Raw genomic sequence first — 23,197 nt, 5'->3', positions numbered from 1 at the left:
ACTGGGTGAAAACAGAGGGGGGGGGGGGGAAAGCCTATAGAAAGAAAATAAATGCAGCCTTCACATCTAATGATTGGTAATATAGGACATTTTTGGTTTACGGGTTTAATACTGCTTGAAGTTTAAGATAGAAAGTCCTACAGAAAAGATGAGATACCCGTAGAAAGGTTTGCTAACATCTCTCTTTTCTCTCTCCTTCCAGTATGTGGCCTTTGCCTCACTGTTCTTCATTCTGGTCTCCATCACCACCTTCTGCCTGGAGACTCACGAGCGATTTAACCCCATCAAGAACAAAACGGAGATTGAAACCATCGGAAATGAGACCCAGGAGCGCCACTACAGGGAGACAGAGACAGAAGCCTTCCTGACCTACATTGAAGGGGTCTGCGTGGTCTGGTTTACATTCGAGTTTCTCATGAGGATTACTTTCTGCCCAAACAAGGTGGAATTTATCAAAAATACTTTAAACATCATTGACTTTGTAGCCATTCTGCCTTTCTACCTGGAGGTTGGACTTAGTGGCCTGTCTTCCAAAGCTGCTAAGGATGTCTTGGGCTTCTTAAGAGTTGTTCGATTTGTGCGAATTCTTCGAATTTTCAAGCTGACCAGGCATTTTGTAGGCTTGAGGGTCCTAGGACATACCCTCCGTGCTAGCACAAATGAGTTCTTGCTGCTTATCATATTTCTGGCATTGGGAGTATTAATCTTTGCTACAATGATCTATTATGCTGAGAGAATAGGTGCTAATCCGAATGATCCTAGTGCCAGCGAACACACACATTTCAAAAATATTCCTATTGGCTTCTGGTGGGCTGTCGTCACCATGACCACCCTTGGCTACGGAGACATGTATCCTCAGACATGGTCAGGCATGCTCGTGGGAGCGCTGTGTGCTCTTGCTGGTGTGCTGACTATTGCAATGCCTGTCCCCGTCATTGTGAACAATTTTGGAATGTATTATTCCTTAGCTATGGCTAAGCAGAAGCTACCAAAGAAAAAAAAGAAGCATATACCACGTCAACCCCATCCGGGATCCCCAAATTATTGTAAATCAGTTGTAAACTCTCCACATCACAGTACACAGAGCGACACTTGCCCGCTCGCACAAGAAGAAATTTTAGAAATGAACAGAGCAGGTAGGAAACCGCTTAGAGGAATGTCCATTTGATCATCATCATCAATTCCTTGTAGTGAATTAAGATTCAATCTTCTTATCTAGAAATGCTGAAGGCATGAATCCATTGATGGTGCCGTCTCACACATCGCAGGTTATGTGTGAGAGGAACACAAGCTTTCTACGCTGAGTCAGTAGAAGTTGTAGGGTAGGTGACGCTTATTTTTCCTAGATGGAAGGAGATACACTGGAAGGAGACTCTGAGACTGAGATTGGGAGTTCACCTCCTCAACTATCAGAGGGGAACAGAAAGATGGAAATGTTCAAAGCATGACCTCAGTAGAGTAATGATAATTGCAGGTAGATGTGTAGCTTCATGTACTAAAGCAGAACAAGCCGCTCACTAGGAGCGCAATCTAGCCGTATTCTAGCAATGTTACTCTTTAGCATGTAAGGGCATCTCGTAGACTATATTCTGAGCGGAAATAGTATTTTTCAAGTGCCGGTGTGTTCTGGCAAACGTCATGACCACAATAGGAGGACTTGCCTAAGAGCTCTTTCCTAATATAAAGGAAGGTGATAGTGGTGCAGCAGGAAGTTGTGCTCGCTGTGTGACAATCTGATCCATGCCAGCAATATGCCCAGAAACAGCCAGTCTTCAGGAGCATGCATTGTGTATCATGGCTAGTGGCCATTTCTCCAGTTGTCTCAGTTTTATGAGATGTTTTCAGTGGGGCTGTGATCTGATCATTTCCCCGTGCTCTACCTCTACCTGTGGAATATTCGCCCGGGTATATATGGAGAACATATGGAAACCAATACAGTCATGATGGTGTATGCAGACAGATGTAGGCTGTAGAGGAATACATGTATAGAGACAGATATAGATGTACGCAGACCAGACAGAGTGTCATTCGTAAAGTCAATTCTCTACAGTCTATTCACCAGCAAACAAGAATCAAAGAATGTGCAGGGAGTCAGCAGAATTCTTCTGTATAAATATCAAGACCTCTGGCAGCAAATTGCAATCAGTCATTGAGTTGTTCTCTCTTTTGTGTTTCCATATCATGCATGCTGACCCATAATGTGGGAACAACAAAGCCCGCCAGACTTTTCCTGCTAATGCTTCTCGCTCACTGTCGGGGACATTTCCAAATGCAGAATTTGTAAATTGGATATTAATGGAGATCAATATCTGACGCTCATACAGACCCTTCTGGGAACGTTTAGTGAAACTTTGTTTTTCCCATATCAGAAATTCATCCCGTCATGTAAAATTTGCGTCTATGATTTGTCATCAAGATAGAGTCACTTTACTCTAGGACAGAAAACCATTGTCAGCGCTATTGAATTAAGTAGGCCGAGGATGAAAGGAAAACATCAGCTTAGATATGAAATGGTAATCTTCCATATTCCCATCACACACCCTCCTGGAAAAGGCTCTAAAATAATGGGTGCTGAAGACTGGACCATGCAAAGTACAGGCAAAATATCTGGCAGCATACCATGGATCTTCAGATCAAGTCTAAGCGCTTTTTATTGAAGAATGATGAGATCCCAAAAGAAGAGGACAATGTTTTGCATTCCTGGCGAATTAAGGGGTCTTGAGCAGCTCTGAAATGTTGCCCTCTTCTCTTTGTGATCATTCTTGAATAAAAAGCATTCGGACTTGATCTGATTATCCATGATGTGCTGCCAAATATTATATTGTACTTAGATATTAGATGAGCACACGAAATACATCATGACGATAAAAGAAGTGCCACGTGCCCAGTGCATGTTACTGATTCATGTGACATTACTGTGCCATACCCAGTGGAGGCACCCGCCGCACCATACCCAATGGGGGTGCCCAATGCATCGTACCCAATGGGAGCACCCACTGCACCATACCTGATGGGGGCGCCCACTGCATCATACCCGATGGGGGCGCCCACTGCATCATACCCGATGGGGGCGCCCACTGCATCATACCCGATGGGGGCGCCCACTGCACCATATCCGATGGGGGTGCCCACTGCATAATACCCGATGGGGGCGCCCACTGCACCATATCCGATGGGGGTGCCCACTGCACCATACCCGATGGGGGTGCCCACTGCATCATACCCGATGGGGGTGCCCACTGCACCATACTCGATGGGGGTGCCCACTGCACCATACTTGATGGGGGTGCCCACTGCACCATACGCGATGGGGGCTCACTGCACCATACCTGATGGGGGCGCCCATTGCATATTAACCGATGGGGGCGCCCACTGCATCATACCCAATGGGGGGTGCCCGTTGCACCATACCCGATGGGGGCGCCCACTGCACCATACCCAATGGGGACACCCACTGCATCATACCTGATGGGGGTGCCCAATGCATCATACCTTATGGGGGCACCCACTGCACCATACCTGATGGGGAAGCCCACTGCATAAGACCCGATGGGGGTGCCCACTGCACCATGCCCAATGGAGGGCACCCACTGCATCATACCCAATGGGGGCTGCCTGTTGCACCATACCTGATGGGGGTGCCCAGTGCACCTTACCCAATGGGGGCACCCACTGCATCATACCTGATGGGAGTGCCCATTGCACTATACTCAATGGGGGTGCCCACTGCATCATACCCGATGGGGGCGCCCACTGCATCATACCCAATGGAGGCGCCCACTGCACCATACCCGATCGGGGCGTCCACTGCATCATACCCGATGGAGGTGCCCACTACCAACTGCATCATGCCCAATGGGTGTGCCCACTGCATCATACCCTTTCAAAGAGCCCTGTATACCATACCTGGTGGGGGTGTACCCACCATACTAAGTGGGGTTGCCCACTGCACCTCACTCTGTGGAAGTACTCTTTGCACCATACCAGGTGGGAGTTCCCACCATTATCTTGGCTCTGGAACATTACCTCACTTCAGGGATGATATTACCAGAATAGGACCACCCAGATCTACTGATCTTCCCCTATGTACAAAGTGCTTGGAAAGTGGGACATTCCCGTAGGGATAGGGCTCCGCAGTAAACATTTATACTACGTAATTTACATCTCTATGTAGACCTAACATTGCTGGATCTAGAATTATACAAAAATCAACATTTCCACTTCCTTTTTATTGTAATGAAATTCAAAAAAAAAAACTCAATAAGCAGCTGAGCTCTTCCACTAGAGTGCTGGATCTGTCCTTGAGGGGGTCCAATAAACAAAGGTTAACACAAGGGTGACATCCTGACACAACTGTGACCCCCAGACACAGTGACCCGCAGGCACAAGGTTGAACCCCTTAACAGTGAACCCTTAACATGTGTGATCCCCCAATACAAGTGAGCCTAACAAACACAAACGTGACCCCCCCCCCCCCCCCGACACAACTGTGACCTTCAGACAGAGTGACCCCCTGACACAGGAAACACATTGAGCCCCTAACACAAGTGTGACCCCTAACACATGTGTGTGACCCCCCCAACACAAGTGGGACCCCCTAACACTCACCCATCAGCCGCATGACCAACATTACTGCCTGAAGTGATCATTCAATCTTCTATTCTATCATTTCATTGGTATTATTTCAGCATTTAGGATGAATGGTCCTGAATTGTTTTATGAAGTGAAGTATTAGTAAATGTTAATGTCCAGTTCCTGAAAAATGCCTTAGGTCATGTGACCAACGAAACTTTTCCTCAGGTATGCCTTTAAATCCCAATCTAGTGACATGGCCGCTTGGCAACTATTACCGACTCCACATGGCAGGAACATGTATTTCAGAATATTTAGAGTGCTTTTAACTCAAGCTAGAAACCCAGAAAATGTAAAATAGATTTGGCATTATAGGGAGCGCTGATTACCATGGTAACACCCATTGATACTGATGAGCATCCCCCTGTAGTGCAAAAACTAAAGGAGGCATGTCTGTGGCAGTATGATGGCCGGGCAGTATGATGGCCAGGCAGTATGATAACCGGGCAGTATGATGACCGGGCAGTAGGATAACCGGGCAGTGTGATAACTGGGCAGTATGATAAATAGGCAGTGTGATAACCAGGCAGCATGATAATCAGGCAGTGTGATAACCAGGTGGTATGATGACCAGGCAGCACGATGGCCAGGCGGTCCAATGACCAGGCAGTGCAATGGCCAGGCAGCATGATGGCTAGGCGGTATGAAGACCAGGCAACACGATGGCAAGGCGGTATGATGACCAGGCAGCACGATGGCCAGGTGGTATGATGACCAGGCGGCACGATGCCCAGGCGGTATGAAGACCAGGCAGCAGGATGGCCAGGCAGCACAACAGCCAGGCAGCACGATGGCCAGGCGGTATGATGACCAGGCAGCACGATGGCTAGGCAGCATGATGCAGATCATGGAAGAGGAGCTGCTGCCATGGAAATAATGAGCAGTTATCATACCCAAAGCAACATGAGGGGACAGGAGTCATTGAGATAGGTTTCCCAGAGAGACATTGCTTACGGTATGTGCTATACATTAAATATAAAGCTAGAAATGGGCTTTATTAAATACAATCAACATTCCAGTCTTTAGGCACTGCAAACTAACTTATCTCCCAAGCCTACGATTCCATGGCGTTAGAGATAGGGCTAGGTTAGGGATCGGGTTAGTCTTAGGGCTAAGGTTATCTTTAAGGGTCTGAGAGTCACAATATCAGTAAGTGAAAGAAGAAATCACACACTGCCTTTGAAGACTTAGCTTGCATTCCCAGGATCACTGAGGGTAGTTCCATTCCATGTCTGTGCTGCTTTCCCTGTTAAACTCAATAAGGCAGAAACGGCCCATCTCCCGTATTACCTTAGACAGTTTACCAGAGGGAACAAGCAGGCAGATTCCGGGGGGGGGGGGGGGGCAGCTCCTGTATTACCCTATACAATCTACAAGAAGGAAGAATCAGGAAGATTCCAGAGGGGGCCAACTCCTGTATTACCCTATACAATCTACCAGAGGGAAGGAACAGGCAGATTCCAGAGGGCACCAGCTCCTGTATTACCCTTTGCAATCTACCAGAGGGAAGGAGCAGGCAGATTCCAGACGGCACCAGCTCCTGTATTACCCTATGCAATCTACCAGAGGGAAGGAGCAGGCAGATTCCAGAGGGGGCCAGCTCTTGTATTACCCTATACATTCTACCAAAGGGAAGGAGCAGGCAGATTCCAGAGGAGGGCAGCTCATGTATTACCCTATACAATCTACCAAAGGGAAGGAGCAGGCAGATTCCTGAGGGGGGCAGCTCTTGTATTTCCCTATACAATCTACCAGAGGGAAGGAGCAGGCAGATTCCAGAGGGGGGCAGCTCATGTATTACCCTATGTAATCTACCAGAGAGAAGGAGCAGGCAGATTCCACAGGGGGCCAGCTCTTGTATTACCCTATGAAATCTACCATAGAGAAGGAGCAGGCAAATTCCAGAGGGGACCAGCTCTTGTATTACCCTATACATTCTACCAAAGGAAAGGAGTAGGCAGATTCCAGAGGGGACCAGCTCTTGTATTACCCTATGAAATCTACCAGAGGGAAGGAGCAGGCAGATTCCAGAAGGGGCCAGCTCTTGTATTACCCTATGAAATCTACCAGAGGGATGGAGCAGGCAGATTCCAGAAGGGGCCAGCTCTTGTATTACCCTATGAAATCTACCAGAGGGATGGAGCAGGTAGATTCCAGAGGGGAGCAGCTTCTGTATTACCCTATACAATCTACCAGAGGGAAGGAGCAGGCAGATTCCAGAGGGGGGCAGCTCTTGTATTACCCTATGACAGTGATGGCGAACCTTGGCACCCCAGATGTTTTGGAACTACATTTCCCATGATGCTCTTGCACTCTGCAGTAAAGTTGAGCATTATGGGAAATGTAGTTCCAAAACATCTGGGGTGCCAAGGTTCGCCATCGCTGCCCTATGAAATCTACCAGAGGGAAGGAGTAGGCAGATTCCAGAGGGGACCAGCTCTTGCATTACCCCATGAAAGCTACCAGAGGGAAAGAGCAGGCAGATTCCAGAGGGGGCAGCTCTTGTATTTCCCTATGAAATCTACCAGAGGGAAGGAGCAGGCAGATTCCAGAGGGGGGCAGCTCTTGTATTACCCTATGAAATCTACCAAAGGGAAGGAGCAGGCAGATTCCAGAGGGGGCCAGCTCTTGTATTTCCCTATGAAATCTACCAGAGGGGAGGAGCAGGCAGATTCCAGAGGGCAGCAGCTTCTGTATTACCCTATACAATCTACCAGAGGGAAGGAACAGGCAGATTCCAGAGGGGGGCAGCTCTTGTATTACCCTATACAATCTACCAGAGGGAAGGAGCAGGCAGATTCCAGAGGGGGCCAGCTCCTGTATTACCCTATACAATCTACCAGAGGGAAGGAGCAGACAGATTCCAGAGGGGGGCAGCTCTTGTATTATCCTATACAATCTACCAGATGGAAGGAGCAGACAGATTGCAAAGGGGGCCAGCTCCTGTATTACCCTATACAATCTACCAGAGGGAAGGAGCAGACAGATTCCAAAGGGGGCCAGCTCCTATATTACCCTATACAATCTACCAGAGGGAAGGAGCAGACAGATTCCGGAGGGGGGCAGCCTCTGTATTACCCTATACAATCTACCAGAGGGAAGGAGCAGGCAGATTCCAGAGGGGGGCAGCTCCTGTATTACCTTATACCATCTACCAGAGGGAAGGAGCAGGCAGATTCCAGAGGGGGCCAGCTCCTGTATTACCCTATACAATCTACCAAAGGGAAGAAGTAGGCAGATTCCAGAGGGAGGCAGCTCCTGTATTACCTTATACAATCTACAAGAGGGATGGAGCAGGCAGATTCCAGAGGGGGCCAGCTCTTGTATTTCCCTATGAAATCTACCAGAGGGAAGGAGCAGGCAGATTCCAGAGGGGGGCAGCTCTTGTATTACCCTATGAAATCTACCAAAGGGAAGGAGCAGGCAGATTCCAGAGGGGGCCAGCTCTTGTATTTCCCTATGAAATCTACCAGAGGGGAGGAGCAGGCAGATTCCAGAGGGCAGCAGCTTCTGTATTACCCTATACAATCTACCAGAGGGAAGGAACAGGCAGATTCCAGAGGGGGGCAGCTCTTGTATTACCCTATACAATCTACCAGAGGGAAGGAGCAGGCAGATTCCAGAGGGGGGCAGCTCCTGTATTACCTTATACCATCTACCAGAGGGAAGGAGCAGGCAGATTCCAGAGGGGGCCAGCTCCTGTATTACCCTATACAATCTACCAAAGGGAAGAAGTAGGCAGATTCCAGAGGGAGGCAGCTCCTGTATTACCTTATACAATCTACAAGAGGGATGGAGCAGGCAGATTCCAGAGGGGGCCAGCTCCTGTATTACCCTATACAATCTACCAGAGGGAAGGAGTAGACAGATTCCAGAGGGGGGCAGCTTCTGTATTACCCTATACAATCTACCAGAGGGAATGAGCAGGCAGATTCCAGAGGGGACCAGCTCTTGTATTACCCTATGAAATCTACCAGAGGGAAGGAGCAAGCTGATTCCAGAGGGGGGCAGCTCCTGTATTACCTTATACCATCTACCAGAGGGAAGGAGCGGGCAGATTCCAGAGGGTACCAGCTCCTGTATTAGCTTATACAATCTACAAGAGGGAAGGAGCAGACAGATTCCAGAGGGGGCCAGCTCCTATATTACCCTATACAATCTACCAGAGGGAAGGAGCAGACAGATTCCAGAGGGGGGCAGCCTCTGTATTACCCTATACAATCTACCAGAGGGAAGGAGCAGGCAGATTCCAGAGGGGGCCAGCTCTTGTATTTCCCTATGAAATCTACCAGAGGGAAGGAGCAGGCAGATTTCAGAAGGGAGCAGCTTCTGTATTACCCTATGCAATCTACCAGAGGGAAGGAGCGGGCAGATTCCAGAGGGGACCAGCTCTTGTATTACCCTATGAAATCTACCAGAGGGAAGGAGCAGGCAGATTCCAGAGGGGGCCAGCTCTTGTATTTCCCTATGAAATCTACCAGAGGGAAGGAGCAGGCAGATTCCAGAGGGGGGCAGCTCTTGTATTACCCTATGAAATCTACCAAAGGGAAGGAGCAGGCAGATTCCAGAGGGGGCCAGCTCTTGTATTTCCCTATGAAATCTACCAGAGGGGAGGAGCAGGCAGATTCCAGAGGGCAGCAGCTTCTGTATTACCCTATACAATCTACCAGAGGGAAGGAACAGGCAGATTCCAGAGGGGGGCAGCTCTTGTATTACCCTATACAATCTACCAGAGGGAAGGAGCAGGCAGATTCCAGAGGGGGGCAGCTCCTGTATTACCTTATACCATCTACCAGAGGGAAGGAGCAGGCAGATTCCAGAGGGGGCCAGCTCCTGTATTACCCTATACAATCTACCAAAGGGAAGAAGTAGGCAGATTCCAGAGGGCAGCAGCTTCTGTATTACCCTATACAATCTACCAGAGGGAAGGAACAGGCAGATTCCAGAGGGGGGCAGCTCTTGTATTACCCTATACAATCTACCAGAGGGAAGGAGCAGGCAGATTCCAGAGGGGGCCAGCTCCTGTATTACCTTATACAATCTACAAGAGGGATGGAGCAGGCAGATTCCAGAGGGGGCCAGCTCCTGTATTACCCTATACAATCTACCAGAGGGAAGGAGTAGACAGATTCCAGAGGGGGGCAGCTTCTGTATTACCCTATACAATCTACCAGAGGGAATGAGCAGGCAGATTCCAGAGGGGACCAGCTCTTGTATTACCCTATGAAATCTACCAGAGGGAAGGAGCAAGCTGATTCCAGAGGGGGGCAGCTCCTGTATTACCTTATACCATCTACCAGAGGGAAGGAGCGGGCAGATTCCAGAGGGTACCAGCTCCTGTATTAGCTTATACAATCTACAAGAGGGATGGAGCAGGCAGATTCCAGAGGGGGCCAGCTCCTGTATTACCCTATACAATCTACCAGAGGGAAGGAGTAGACAGATTCCAGAGGGGGGCAGCTTCTGTATTACCCTATACAATCTACCAGAGGGAAGGAACAGGCAGATTCCAGAGGGGGGCAGCTCTTGTATTACCCTATACAATCTACCAGAGGGAAGGAGCAGGCAGATTCCAGAGGGGGGCAGCTCCTGTATTACCTTATACCATCTACCAGAGGGAAGGAGCAGGCAGATTCCAGAGGGGGCCAGCTCCTGTATTACCCTATACAATCTACCAAAGGGAAGAAGTAGGCAGATTCCAGAGGGCAGCAGCTTCTGTATTACCCTATACAATCTACCAGAGGGAAGGAACAGGCAGATTCCAGAGGGGGGCAGCTCTTGTATTACCCTATACAATCTACCAGAGGGAAGGAGCAGGCAGATTCCAGAGGGGGCCAGCTCCTGTATTACCTTATACAATCTACAAGAGGGATGGAGCAGGCAGATTCCAGAGGGGGCCAGCTCCTGTATTACCCTATACAATCTACCAGAGGGAAGGAGTAGACAGATTCCAGAGGGGGGCAGCTTCTGTATTACCCTATACAATCTACCAGAGGGAATGAGCAGGCAGATTCCAGAGGGGACCAGCTCTTGTATTACCCTATGAAATCTACCAGAGGGAAGGAGCAAGCTGATTCCAGAGGGGGGCAGCTCCTGTATTACCTTATACCATCTACCAGAGGGAAGGAGCGGGCAGATTCCAGAGGGTACCAGCTCCTGTATTAGCTTATACAATCTACAAGAGGGATGGAGCAGGCAGATTCCAGAGGGGGCCAGCTCCTGTATTACCCTATACAATCTACCAGAGGGAAGGAGTAGACAGATTCCAGAGGGGGGCAGCTTCTGTATTACCCTATACAATCTACCAGAGGGAAGGAACAGGCAGATTCCAGAGGGGGGCAGCTCTTGTATTACCCTATACAATCTACCAGAGGGAAGGAGCAGGCAGATTCCAGAGGGGGGCAGCTCCTGTATTACCTTATACCATCTACCAGAGGGAAGGAGCAGGCAGATTCCAGAGGGGGCCAGCTCCTGTATTACCCTATACAATCTACCAAAGGGAAGAAGTAGGCAGATTCCAGAGGGCAGCAGCTTCTGTATTACCCTATACAATCTACCAGAGGGAAGGAACAGGCAGATTCCAGAGGGGGGCAGCTCTTGTATTACCCTATACAATCTACCAGAGGGAAGGAGCAGGCAGATTCCAGAGGGGGCCAGCTCCTGTATTACCTTATACAATCTACAAGAGGGATGGAGCAGGCAGATTCCAGAGGGGGCCAGCTCCTGTATTACCCTATACAATCTACCAGAGGGAAGGAGTAGACAGATTCCAGAGGGGGGCAGCTTCTGTATTACCCTATACAATCTACCAGAGGGAATGAGCAGGCAGATTCCAGAGGGGACCAGCTCTTGTATTACCCTATGAAATCTACCAGAGGGAAGGAGCAAGCTAATTCCAGAGGGGGGCAGCTCCTGTATTACCTTATACCATCTACCAGAGGGAAGGAGCGGGCAGATTCCAGAGGGTACCAGCTCCTGTATTACCTTATACAATCTACCAGAGGGAAGGAGCAGACAGATTCCAGAGGGGGCCAGCTCCTTTGTGAGGGTTAAGTTTCAGGTTTGAGTTCAGCTTCAGGTTTGTTGAAGGATAGCGTGAGGGTTCGGGAGGAGCAGTTTGGATTTGGATGGGGGTTTGGGGGGAGGAAGGTTGGGCTTGATTGAGGGTTTGGGTTCAGGGGGGAGGAGGTTTGGGATTGGATGAGGGTTTGGGGGAGGAATTTGGGGTTTGGATGAGGGTTTAGGGGGAGGAAGCTTGGGTTAGGATGAGGGTTCTGGCTCGGGGGGAGGAAGTTTGGGATTGGATTAGGGTTTGGATTCAGGGGGGAGTAGGTTTGGGTTTGGACGAGGGTTCAGGGGAGGAAGTTTGGTTTTGGTTGAGGATTCGGGGGGAGGAAGTTTGGTTTTGGATGAGAATTTGAGTTCGGGGGAGGAGGCTTGGGTTAGTTGGGGGTTTGGGTTAGGGTGAAGGTTTTCCTAAAGTAAAGACACTTAGGTCAGCAAACTGTAAATATGAAGAAAATTATAATTTTTTTGGAAAAGTTGGGGTGAGGCTTGTATTATAGCAAAGGTGGAAGGTTAAAAAACTGAGCTCCTAATAAAAGATTACATGGGATTTTTCTGGGTGGCATGTTAAGTAGGAGATGATCCAGATATGGGGGTTGAGTTCTGCTGTGTGCTTACATGGAGGGAAATCTGAGATCTTCCCTCCAGATATGTACATGTAAGACATGGTGCAGGAGAAGTGAACTGTTTGGTTAGTGTGTGGTGGTAGATTGGTGAGCTGGTTGTTTGGTGTGTGGTGGTAAATTGGTGAACTAGTTGTTTGGTGTGTGGTGGTAGATTGGTGAACGGGTTGTATGCTGTGTGGTGGTAGATTGGTGAAGTGGATGTATGCTGTATAGTGGTAGATTGGTGAACGGGTTGTATTGTGTGTGGTAGTAGATTGGTAAAATGCTTGTATGATGTGTGGCATAAGATTGGTGAACAGGTTGTGTAACGGGATGTGTGATTGGCTGAATGATCAGACAGAGGAAGATTTGTGCATATATTATGTAACTGTATGAAACAAGTGACATAGCTGTTACTCAACACAAGCCCCTACGAGCAATGTCCAATTAGGTCTGCTGGCAATCTGGATTTGCTGCCGGCTCCTGCCAAGCTGGCCAGCTTCTTCTGATTGGATACATACATCCCTGTTCTTGAGATATTACGCTTTCATTTTGTATCTCACTTACTTTGGTTAGGGTCTCTCGTGACAGTACTCACAGTTTTCCAGCACAAGGCCCACCTTCTTATATTAAGAATATGCACACAGAGTGCTGCGCCAACGATTACTGAAGAATGTCAATATAAACTTGTCATGCAGCTTCACAATTCCATCATCACAATGCAGGAAACTTGGGTGCCACCAACCCGAACGCCTGAGGTTCAGCCATCTTCCCAATGCTCTTTCATGAGTCCTCATATGGAGTCTCTTCCCTGGCCTAGGCACAGTAGGCTGACCACTTTCCAGGCTACAAGCCTACATGCTGTAGGTCAAGGGTAGCCAAATTCCATCCACCTTCTGCCCAGAGAACCACCCACAACAAAATGTAAAAGGCGTCATATTCCACCAACTTACACCATCAGGGGAGTGGTTTCTCTAAAAGGGGTTCTACCACCTACTTACAGGTCTGTAGGTGGCAGTACAGTACCCAATATAGACAGAGAAAAGGGTGAACAATACACATTGCAGCCTTACTGTCCTCTCTATGCAGGCTTGATGGGGCTAGAAGTGGAAGCTACTCACACAGTCCCTCTCTAAGTGAATCCATGAGGCTGCTGTGCAGGAAGGGACTTGATTTCAGGGTGTCTTCAGCCAAGCCTAGCTGAGGCTGGTAAAGAGTGTGAGCCTTCCAGTTGCTCCTTCGCTCTAACTCACTCTCTCCTGGCTATCCTAATACCCAGACACAGAGCCCCCCAGTACAAGGGTCTCCTCCAGGCGACTGGATCCTGGACTCTGCTCCTTGACTGCCAGGTTCCTGATTATTTAAGGGTTGTCCCACCACCCACTGGGCCTCGCCTCCCCAGGGAATGGTGGGGACTCCATAAACAGTAAGGCTGCAAAGTCTGATTCCCCCACCCACTAGATTCTAGAACTATCCACAGGGTTCTAGAAAACAGAGAGAGGTGGCAGAACCATGGCCTTTGAATCACTGCACAGACACTACACAACTAATTAACCCCCCCCAGATCCTCTGCCTACAGAGGAGCCAACTAAATTGACCTCACCAAGCAACTAGGAGGGTCCTACACAGAATACAAATATCAGTGTACCAGTATACCAGTTCCAACGTATCAGAACTAGTATACAAGTATTAGTGCAACCAGTATACCAGTTCCAGTGTACCAGAACCAATATACAGTACAAGTATTAGTGTACCAGTACCAATACTGTATACCAGTCCAGTAGCAGTGTACCAGAACCAGTATCAGTATACCAGTTCAAGTGTACTCATACCAGAATACAGATATTAGTGTACCAGTATACCCATACCAGTATTCTGAGCTGTAACATCTCTTCACAATCCTAGAACATTCCTGGAAATCCCCCCAACATCCAAAACCTTCTTGGTTAAATGTATTCCAAAGAAAGGTTTGGGCCGCCATCATCGGTGATTACAGCAGAAACAGAGAGACTGAGGGAATTTATACCTATGTTGGGTAGAATACATAGAAGATATATGGAGGATTGGGGGGGTCCTGATTGGAGGTGTCAGGTCCACTCTTATTGGTCAGAAGTCACGTCATCTTTGTTTTCCAATCGTGAAGAGGATTTCAGTGCACAACATTTTCTATTCCTACACATGGAGGAGATTCAAATTTCTGAACACAGCAGAAAAAAAAATGTTGTGACCCGATTGGAGAAGACGGGCAGAATGAACACAATAGTACGCGTTAATGAATGTTTTCTTATCAGCAGACTGCGGCGCTTTTCACTATTTCCAGGTCCTCTAGTGTAGAATAATAAACGCTGCGAAATAGAAAGCTTTAATTATCACACAACAGGATAATGGAATCTTGGTAGTAGGGAAGCTGAAGGTTCTGAGACACGGCAGAAAGGATTGGTGAGTGTTATGGAGTAATAAATGAAATAACAGTCTTACATCAGTGCAGGGAATACGTCCCCCCATTAGTATCATGTATGAGGGGTCTCTGTACCTCCATCCTATTGTACTCAGCTTAAACATTCATAAAGGAAATCATTTCCCCAGAAAACAGCAGTTCACTAAAAATGCTGTTCCCTTCCTCACAAAACAGATCAATAATTTGGTAAAACAATTTTTCTTTCTTTTCTCAGTATTCTAGGCATTTTCTTTGCTCTTAAAAGTCACTGAAAGATTGTATCCAAGAGACAGCACAATTATTAAGGTACACATTGGTATTAACCCTAACCCATCTAACCCTAAGCCTATCCCTAACCCTAACTCATCTAACCCTAAGCCTATCCCTAACCCTAACTCATCTAAGCCTAAGCCTATCCCTAACCCATCTAATCCTATGCCAAATCCTAAGCCTGTCCCTAACCGTAAGCCTAACTCATGTAACCCTAAACCTAACCCTAACCCATCTAACCTTAAGCCTATCCCTAAGTCTAACCCATCTAAGCCTATGCCTAACCCCAAGCCTGTCCCTAACCCTAACCCATGTAACCCTAATCCTAACCCATCTAACTGTAAGCCTATAACTAAGCCTAGATACATTTTCAGGAATGTATGCAATCACAAATATTACAACAAAGACCTGAACCCAGCGCTCATGTGTGCCAGTAAGCTGATATCGTAAGAGATACTCTCTCCTCTGAGATGTTTAGCAGCTGTTATATATCAAAAGACAATATAAAGCAATGTGGCCGACCTTAAGAGTCAAACACTAACAGCGCTCTATTGTGCAATATAAATGATTCCTCACACCATTAGATAAAATGTTACCAAAATGCAGGTCTTAATCTAATCTCATATTAGGCATGTTGGACCTTTTTACAGCAATATACACATGCATCAACAGAGGCTGTGGTTGACCCTACTAATCAACCACTGACAGCGCTCCGCTGCACCCTCTGGGTGATGTCCCAAACCTTCTATACAAATGTAAAAAGGTCCAACATGCCTAATATGAGATTAGATTAAGACCTGCATTTTGGTAACATTTTATCTAATGGTGTGAGGAATCATTTATATTGCACAATAGAGCGCTGTTAGTGTTTGACTCTTAAGGTCGGCCACATTGTATTATACTATCCCTAAGCCTAACCCTAAGCCTATCCCTAACCCTATCCCATCTAACCCTAAGCATATCCCTAACCCTAAGCCTAACTCTAAGCCTATCCCTAACCCTAACCCATCTAACCTTAAGCCTATAGCTAACCCTAACCCTAAACCGATCCCTATCCCTAGCCCTAAACCTAAGCCTATCCCTAACCCATCTAATCCTAAACCTATTCCTAAATAGCAGCTAAAAATACTGCAGCTGCTGACTTTTAAAATATGGACACTTACCTGTCCAGGGTGCCCGCGGTGTCAGCATCCAAAGCTGATCTATCCCTGTTGGGTGCTGCAGCCGCCATCCTTGCTAAGGGAATCAGAAAGTGAAGCTTTGTGGCTTCACTTCCTGGTTCCCTGCTGCGCATGCGTGACTCGTGCTGCGCTATCCCTCTGGTCCCTGCTGTTTTCTGTGATCCGTGTGTCTCCCAGAATACAGCGGGGGGGGGGGGGGGCAGTAGGTGGTATAGATACCTGCGGGTGGCTATGGCCGGAAGTGGGAGCAAAATACCTGTATTAGACAGGTATCTGCCCCCCCTCCCCCCAAAAGATGGCAAATGTGACACCGGAGGGGGAAGGAACCGGAAAAGAACAAAGGTCAATTTTTGGGTGTAACTCCACTTTAAGCCTAAGCCTATCCCTAATCCATATAACCCTAATGCTGCGTACACACAACCGGACTTTCCGGCAGACTAGGTCAGATGGTCATCCCGACTGACTTTTGGTGGAGATCCGACGGACCTTCCGAACGAACAGACCTGCCCACACACACAAACGGACTAAGTCCGTTTGAAAGTCCATTCATTTTGAACGTGGTGACGTAAGACGGGACTAAAAAAAGAAGTTCAGTAGCCAATAGCTTCCCTTGTGTCGTATTTGGACTGTCGGACCTGTACACAGATGGACGGTTTTCCCGATAGGAGCAGCACATCGGCAATAAAAAGACATCTGTAGCAGACAGGCACTTATCATTGGACAGAAAAAGGGAACGAAAACTCCTTGGTCACAGGCGCATGCATGCGCACACAGTGCTCAAACCTCAAACTCTGTCCCTATCAGTTCCAAACACAAGCAGTTGTATGTATTTGTACATGCATCCTAAACATGTGTGTGTGCGTATACAGGTACGTGTGTTTGCGTATACAGGAACGCGTGGGTGTTTACATGTGTGTTTGTGCGTATACAGGTACGTGAGGGTGTGTACATGTGTGTGTGTGTGTGTATACCGGTACCTGTGGGTGTGTACATGTGTGTGTGTGCGTATACAGGTACGTGAGGGTGTGTACGTGTGTGTGTGTGTGTGTGTATACCGGTACCTGTGGGTGTGTACATGTGTGTGTGTGCGTATACAGGTACCTATGGGTGTGTACGTGTGTGGGTGCGTATACCGGTACCTGTGGGTGTGTACGTGTGTGTGCGTATACAGGTACCTGTGGGTGTGTACATGTGTGTGTGTGTGCGTGCGTATACAGGTACGTGTGGGTGTGTACGTGTGCGTGCACGCATGTGTGTGTGTGTGTGTATACAGGTACGTGTGGGTGTGTACATGTGTGTGTATATATACAGGTACGCGTGTGTGTGTGCGTATACAGGTACCTTTGGGTGTGTATGTGTCTGTGTGCGTATACAGGTACCTGTGGGTGTGTGCATGTATACAGGTACCCGTGGGTGTGTACATGTGTGTGTGTGTGCATATACAGGTACCTGTGTGTGTGTGTGCGTATACAGGTACCTGTGGGTGTGTACATGTGTATGTGTGTGTGTGTGTGTGTGTGTGTGTGTGTGCGCGTATACAGGTACCTGTGGGTGTGTACATGTGTGTGTGTGTGCGTATACAGGTACCTGTGGGTGTGTACATGTGTGTGTGTGTGTGTGTGTGCGTGCGTATACAGGTACCTGTGGGTGTGTACGTGTGTGTGTGTGTGTGTGCGTATACAGGTACCTGTGGGTGTGTACATGTGTGTGTGTGTGCGTATACAGGTACCTGTGGGTGTGTACGTGTGTGTGTGTGCGTATAGATGTACATGTGTGCCTATACAGGTACGTGTGTGTGTGTGTATGTGTGTGTGCCTATACAGGTATGTGTGGGTGTGTATGTGTGTGCCTATACAGGTACGTGTGGGTGTGTGCGTTTGAGAATCGGGAGGAAGTGGGGGCTTTTTTAATTGATTTAAACCTTTTTTATTACGTTTTTCATGTTAAGAGGGCTACTGTATGGCCTACATGATAGTGGACTAGATGGGACAGGTTCTCTTTATGGTGACATCAATGGTCTGTTAAGGTCCTGGCTGGTGCTGCTGGATACTGATCCTGTGAACATAGAAGTGATCACAGCCGAGCGCTTACTGGTTCATTCATGATAAGGAGATCAGTGACCTCTGACTGCCCTTTATACTAACCTCCCTCCAGAGGTGGGTGCAATGTGACAAACTCTAGAGGTCATCAGGCAGCTACTACAAACAACAAAGCCAGCTATCACAATGTAAAACAAACTCACAGCTGACATTGTGGAGACCAACATATCCAAAGACCATTATAAAACATTGAAAAAGCTTTGAGCAGCTTTGTTGCAGTCCTTAAACCATCCTTGAAAACTGATCGGAAGGACTACAGGTCTTAATGAGAGTACAGCCTGTGAGAGTACAGCCTGTTGCTATTTCTGTGAATACAGGTCTTAATGACCAGGTCTGGTCTCCCATCCAGGGTCTGGCCCCATACTTTACTCCTACCTAGTTATGGCTCAAGATCCACCCTTTACTTCTGTCCAGGAATGACCCAAGGTCCATCTTTTACTCCTCCCCAGGGACGACCCAAAGTCCACCCTTTACTCCTGTCCAGGGATGGCCCAAGGTTCATCCTTTACCCCTGTACAGGCATAGCCCAAGGTCCATCCTTTACCCCTGTCCAGGGATGGCCCAAGGTCCATCCTTTACCCCTGTCCAGGGACAGCCCAAGGTCCACCCTTTACCCTTGTCCAGGGACGGCCCAAGGTCCACCCTTTACCCCTGTCTAGAGTTGGCCTAAGGCCCATCCTTTACTCCTGTCCAGGGATGGCCTAAAGCCCATCCTTTACTCCTGTCCAGAGTCTGGCCCAACGTCCATCCTTTAATCCTGTCTGGAGTCTTGCCCAAGGTTCACCCTTTACTCCTGTCCAGGTTCTGCCCCAAGGTCCATGCTTTCCTCCTGTTCAGGGATGGCCCAAGGTCCATCCTTTACCCCTGCCCAGGGATGGCCCAAGGTCCATCCTTTACCCCTGTCCAGGGATGGCCCAAGGTCCATCCTTTACCCCTGTCTAGAGATGGCCCAAGGTCCATCCTTTACTCCTGTCCAGGGACGGCCCAAGGTCCATCCTTTACTCCTGTCCAGGGATGGCCCAAGGCCCATATTTTACTCATGTCCAGGAATGGCCCAAGGCCCATTCTTTACTCCTCTCCAGGAATGACTCCAGATCCACCCTTTACTCCTGTTCAGGGATGGCCTAAGGCCCATCCTTAACTCCTATCCAGGGATGGCCTAAGGCCCATCCTTTACTCCTATCCAGGGATGGCCTAAGGCCCATCCTTTACTCCTGTCCAGAGTCTGGCCCAACGTCCATCCTTTACTCCTGTCAAGGGTGTGACCCAAGGTCCATCCTTTAATCCTGTCTGGAGTCTGGCCCAAGGTTCACCCTTTACTCCTGTCCAGGTTCTGCCCCAAGGTCCATGCTTTACTCCTGTTCAGGGGTGGCTCAAGGTCCATCCTTTACTCCTGTCCAGAATCTGTCCGAAAGTCCAGTCTTTGCTCCTGTCCAGGGATGGCTCAAGGGCCATCTTTTACTCCTGTCCAGGGATAGCCCAAGATCCACCCTTTAGTCCTGTCCAGGGATGGCTCAAGGGCCATCTTTTACTCCTGTCCAGGGATAGCCCAAGATCCACCCTTTAGTCCTGTCCAGGGATGGCTCAAGGGCCATCTTTTACTCCTGTCCAGGGATAGCCCAAGATCCACCCTTTAGTCCTGTCCAGGGATGGCTCAAGGGCCACCCTTTACTCTTGTCCAGGGATGACCCAAGATGTTAGCAGCAGATCTGAACTTTAACCTTGCATGTGCCAAAGCAGAACTAACCCCATTGATTCATGCCATGAATGATAACTGTCAGAGTTGCTTGTGCTCTCAACCAAACTGTCAACCCCAACCCATCAAGATGGCAGCTTGATCAAAAGGATTGGAAGGTTTAGTTCCACTTTAATTACACCTTATTGTACATGACTGTTATGTAATGTATAAATGCTGCTTGGTCCTATAGAGCTTAACTAAAGTGGGGTACACACTATGAGAAAATCGGAGGAACGATCGTTTGATTTTCCACGAAGATGAGTATCATAATGTAACCGACAATGGTATTAACTTGTAAATTCTCGCAGGACAAAGGCAAACGTTCTTTCTTGAGTATGATTTCATGTTTGCTGTTACCTTCTTCCCAGTCATTCTTTGCTTCTGATCATCTACGTTTTTTTCTAGTCGATTATTTCTGTACAATTACTGTCCACAGTGAGCAAAAATCGGACGCTGTGTTCACCTACGATAAACATTTTCTCAATTGCACATTCAATCTTCTTAGTCAGAATCGGCGGTGGAAAGCGTTCTACTATCAAACAGATAATCGTCTGATAGTTCCTCGTACGGAATTCTTCTTCCGATCTTTTTATAGTGTGTACCCAGCTGGTATACAGGAGGTTATTATATATCGAACATATGATTACGATCTTTTACCTCTTTTTTTTATTATCCTTCTACTCTTCCATCTCTCTCGCTGACTACTTATAAATGATCCAGTAATGAATAGTCCATGGGGGGGAAGTAATAAAAGGTCTGGGGGGGGGGGGCAGTTGATTGAGCAAAGCATTGCCTGTTGCCACAACAACAACAAGGTTGTCTGGAAAGTGAATGAGGGGAAAATTTGGTTGCTCTGGTAACAACACACGTAGTAGGTGACTGAGGGGCAGTGATTGGGAAGGTAATCATGGCAAAGAGTTGGAAGTGACAACCAGCTGCCATGTTAGCAACTGAACTGGTTCCATGTCCACCAGTTGGGATGGTTGCGCCTGTCACCATGGCAACAGGAGATTTACTGAGATTGTTACAGGTTCAGTCATGGGAATGGACATGCCCCCTGAACTGGATAGGCTCCAATAGAACAATTCCCATGGTGACTTTTCCCATAATGTCGGCATCATGGAGACCATTAAACACAAGATTCATATCAGTCATTATAATGTATTTCCATACTCTCTACAATACACCATGCTACAATCGAGGTCTTTGGTTCCATACATCTCTCCATTCATGGATCTCTACAAAGTCAGGTTGAAGAAAAGTCCATTTCATTCACCCAATAGAAAAAGAACAAACAAATAGAAAACCTCCATATTAGAGCTGCATGATTAATCGTTAAATCGTGATTCTTTTCCCTTCCGGATCTTCAAAATAGCATTTCACGATTCTTTCTAACAAGTGCAGAGAGTTCTCACAGCTGAAAAAAAAGAATCCCGGCAGCCCGCCAAGTGTTATCACAACATCACCGATGTGTAGAAAAAAAAGTAACATTTCTCCTAATGCCGCGTAAACAGCACTGGTTTTTCTGTCAGAATAAACTCTGATGGTCTTTCCGACGGAGTTCCGCTTAAATGGACTTGCCTACACACGATCACACCATGTACGCAATGGCGAACAACGGGACTAGAAAAGGAAGTTCAATAGCCAGTAGCCAATAGCTGCCCTTGCATTGTTTTTGGTCCATCGGAATATCATACAAACGGTTTTCCCGATAGGAATTGATTCCGTCGGAAAGATTTAAAACATCTTCTATTTCTAGGTCCGTCTAAATTTTTGAAAGAAACAGTCAGATGAAGCCGACACACGATCGAAATATCCAATGAAATGATTTTGTTGGACCTTTTCTGTCGGAAAGTCCAGGTCACGTGTACGCGGCATTAGGCTCCTTTCACACTGAGGCGTTTTATAGGGTCAGCGCCTGAAAACGGTCTCTTATGAAAGTCCGGGGGCTTCCACCCCGGGGCGGGGCGATTCCAGGATAGGAAAAAATAGTCCTGCGAGCAAAGGAACGGGAAATGAGGGAAGTTTAACCACAAAGACGAAACCTTTGTCTGCCACTTGCTGCATACAAGTTAAAATCAATATTTAGTGCTAGAAAATTACTCAGAACTCCCAAGCATTATATATATTTTTTTAGCAGAGACCCTAGAGAATAAAATGGTGGTTGCTGCAATATTTTATGTCACACTGTATTTGCACAACGGTCTTTCAAACACAATTTTTTTTTTTTTAAATACACTTTCATTAATTAAAAAAAAAACTAAACAGTAAGTCCTTGTACACACGGTCAGAGAATCCGACGGAATGTTTCCTATCGGACCATTTTGTCGGATATTCCGTTATTGTGTGGTCTCCATCGGACTGTTTCCGTCGGAGTATCCGACGGACCAAGTTTTCCAACTTGTCCGTAAAATTTTCCAACAAAATGCTCTGATCGGACATACTCCGATCATGTGTAGCCTACTCCGACGGACAAAGTGCCACGCATGCTCAGATTAAATTCCTACACCAAAGCTATTGGCTACTAGCCTGAACATAGTCCCGTCATAACGAAATAACGTCATCACGTTATGTACAATCGGATTTTCTGACAACTTTGTCCGACGGGGTGTATGCAACAGTTTCAGACAAAATCCAACGGATTAGGTTGTCAGAATGTCCGACCCGTGTGTACAAGGGCTTAAATTAGCCCAATGTTTTGGAAAATGTGAAAGACGATGTTACGCCGCGAGAACCGTGAGAGAATTGTGATTCTCATTTTAGTAAAATCCTGCAGCTCCCCTCCATATAAACGATGCGACCCCCACACCACACCCCCAGCAGAGCGATTACCGACGTTTCTCCATAATCGTGCAGCTCCCCTCCATATACACGATCCGACCCCCACACCATGCCCCTAGCAGAGCGATTACCAACGTTTCTCTATAATCGTGCAGCTCCCCTCCATATACACGATCCGACCCCCACGCCACGCCCCTAGCAGAGCGATTACCGACGTTTCTCTATAATCGTGCAGCTCCCCTCCATATACACGATCCGACCCCCACACCATGCCCCTAGCAGAGCGATTACCAACGTTTCTCTATAATCGTGCAGCTCCCCTCCATATACACGATCCGACCCCCACACCATGCCCCTAGCAGAGCGATTACCGACGTTTCTCTATAATC

General features: G+C 47.7%; 1 protein-coding gene across 1 annotated transcript in view; it reads left to right on the top strand.

Moving 5' to 3' along the window:
- The window catches only part of LOC143962557 (voltage-gated potassium channel KCNC1-like), a 58,409-nt gene that overhangs the window by 8,091 nt on the left and 27,121 nt on the right, over positions 1 to 23,197 (top strand). Inside the window, exon 3 of the mRNA XM_077471822.1 lies at positions 203 to 1,136. Coding sequence (XP_077327948.1) covers positions 203 to 1,136 — 934 coding nt within the window. The remainder of the gene's footprint in view (positions 1 to 202; positions 1,137 to 23,197) is intronic.

The sequence above is a fragment of the Lithobates pipiens genome, unplaced genomic scaffold (assembly GCF_037356315.1).
Source record: "Lithobates pipiens isolate NorthernLeopardFrog02 unplaced genomic scaffold, aLitPip1_a1.2 Scaffold_8, whole genome shotgun sequence".
NCBI lineage: Eukaryota > Metazoa > Chordata > Amphibia > Anura > Ranidae > Lithobates > Lithobates pipiens.
This window is presented reverse-complemented; position numbering and strand designations above follow the sequence as displayed.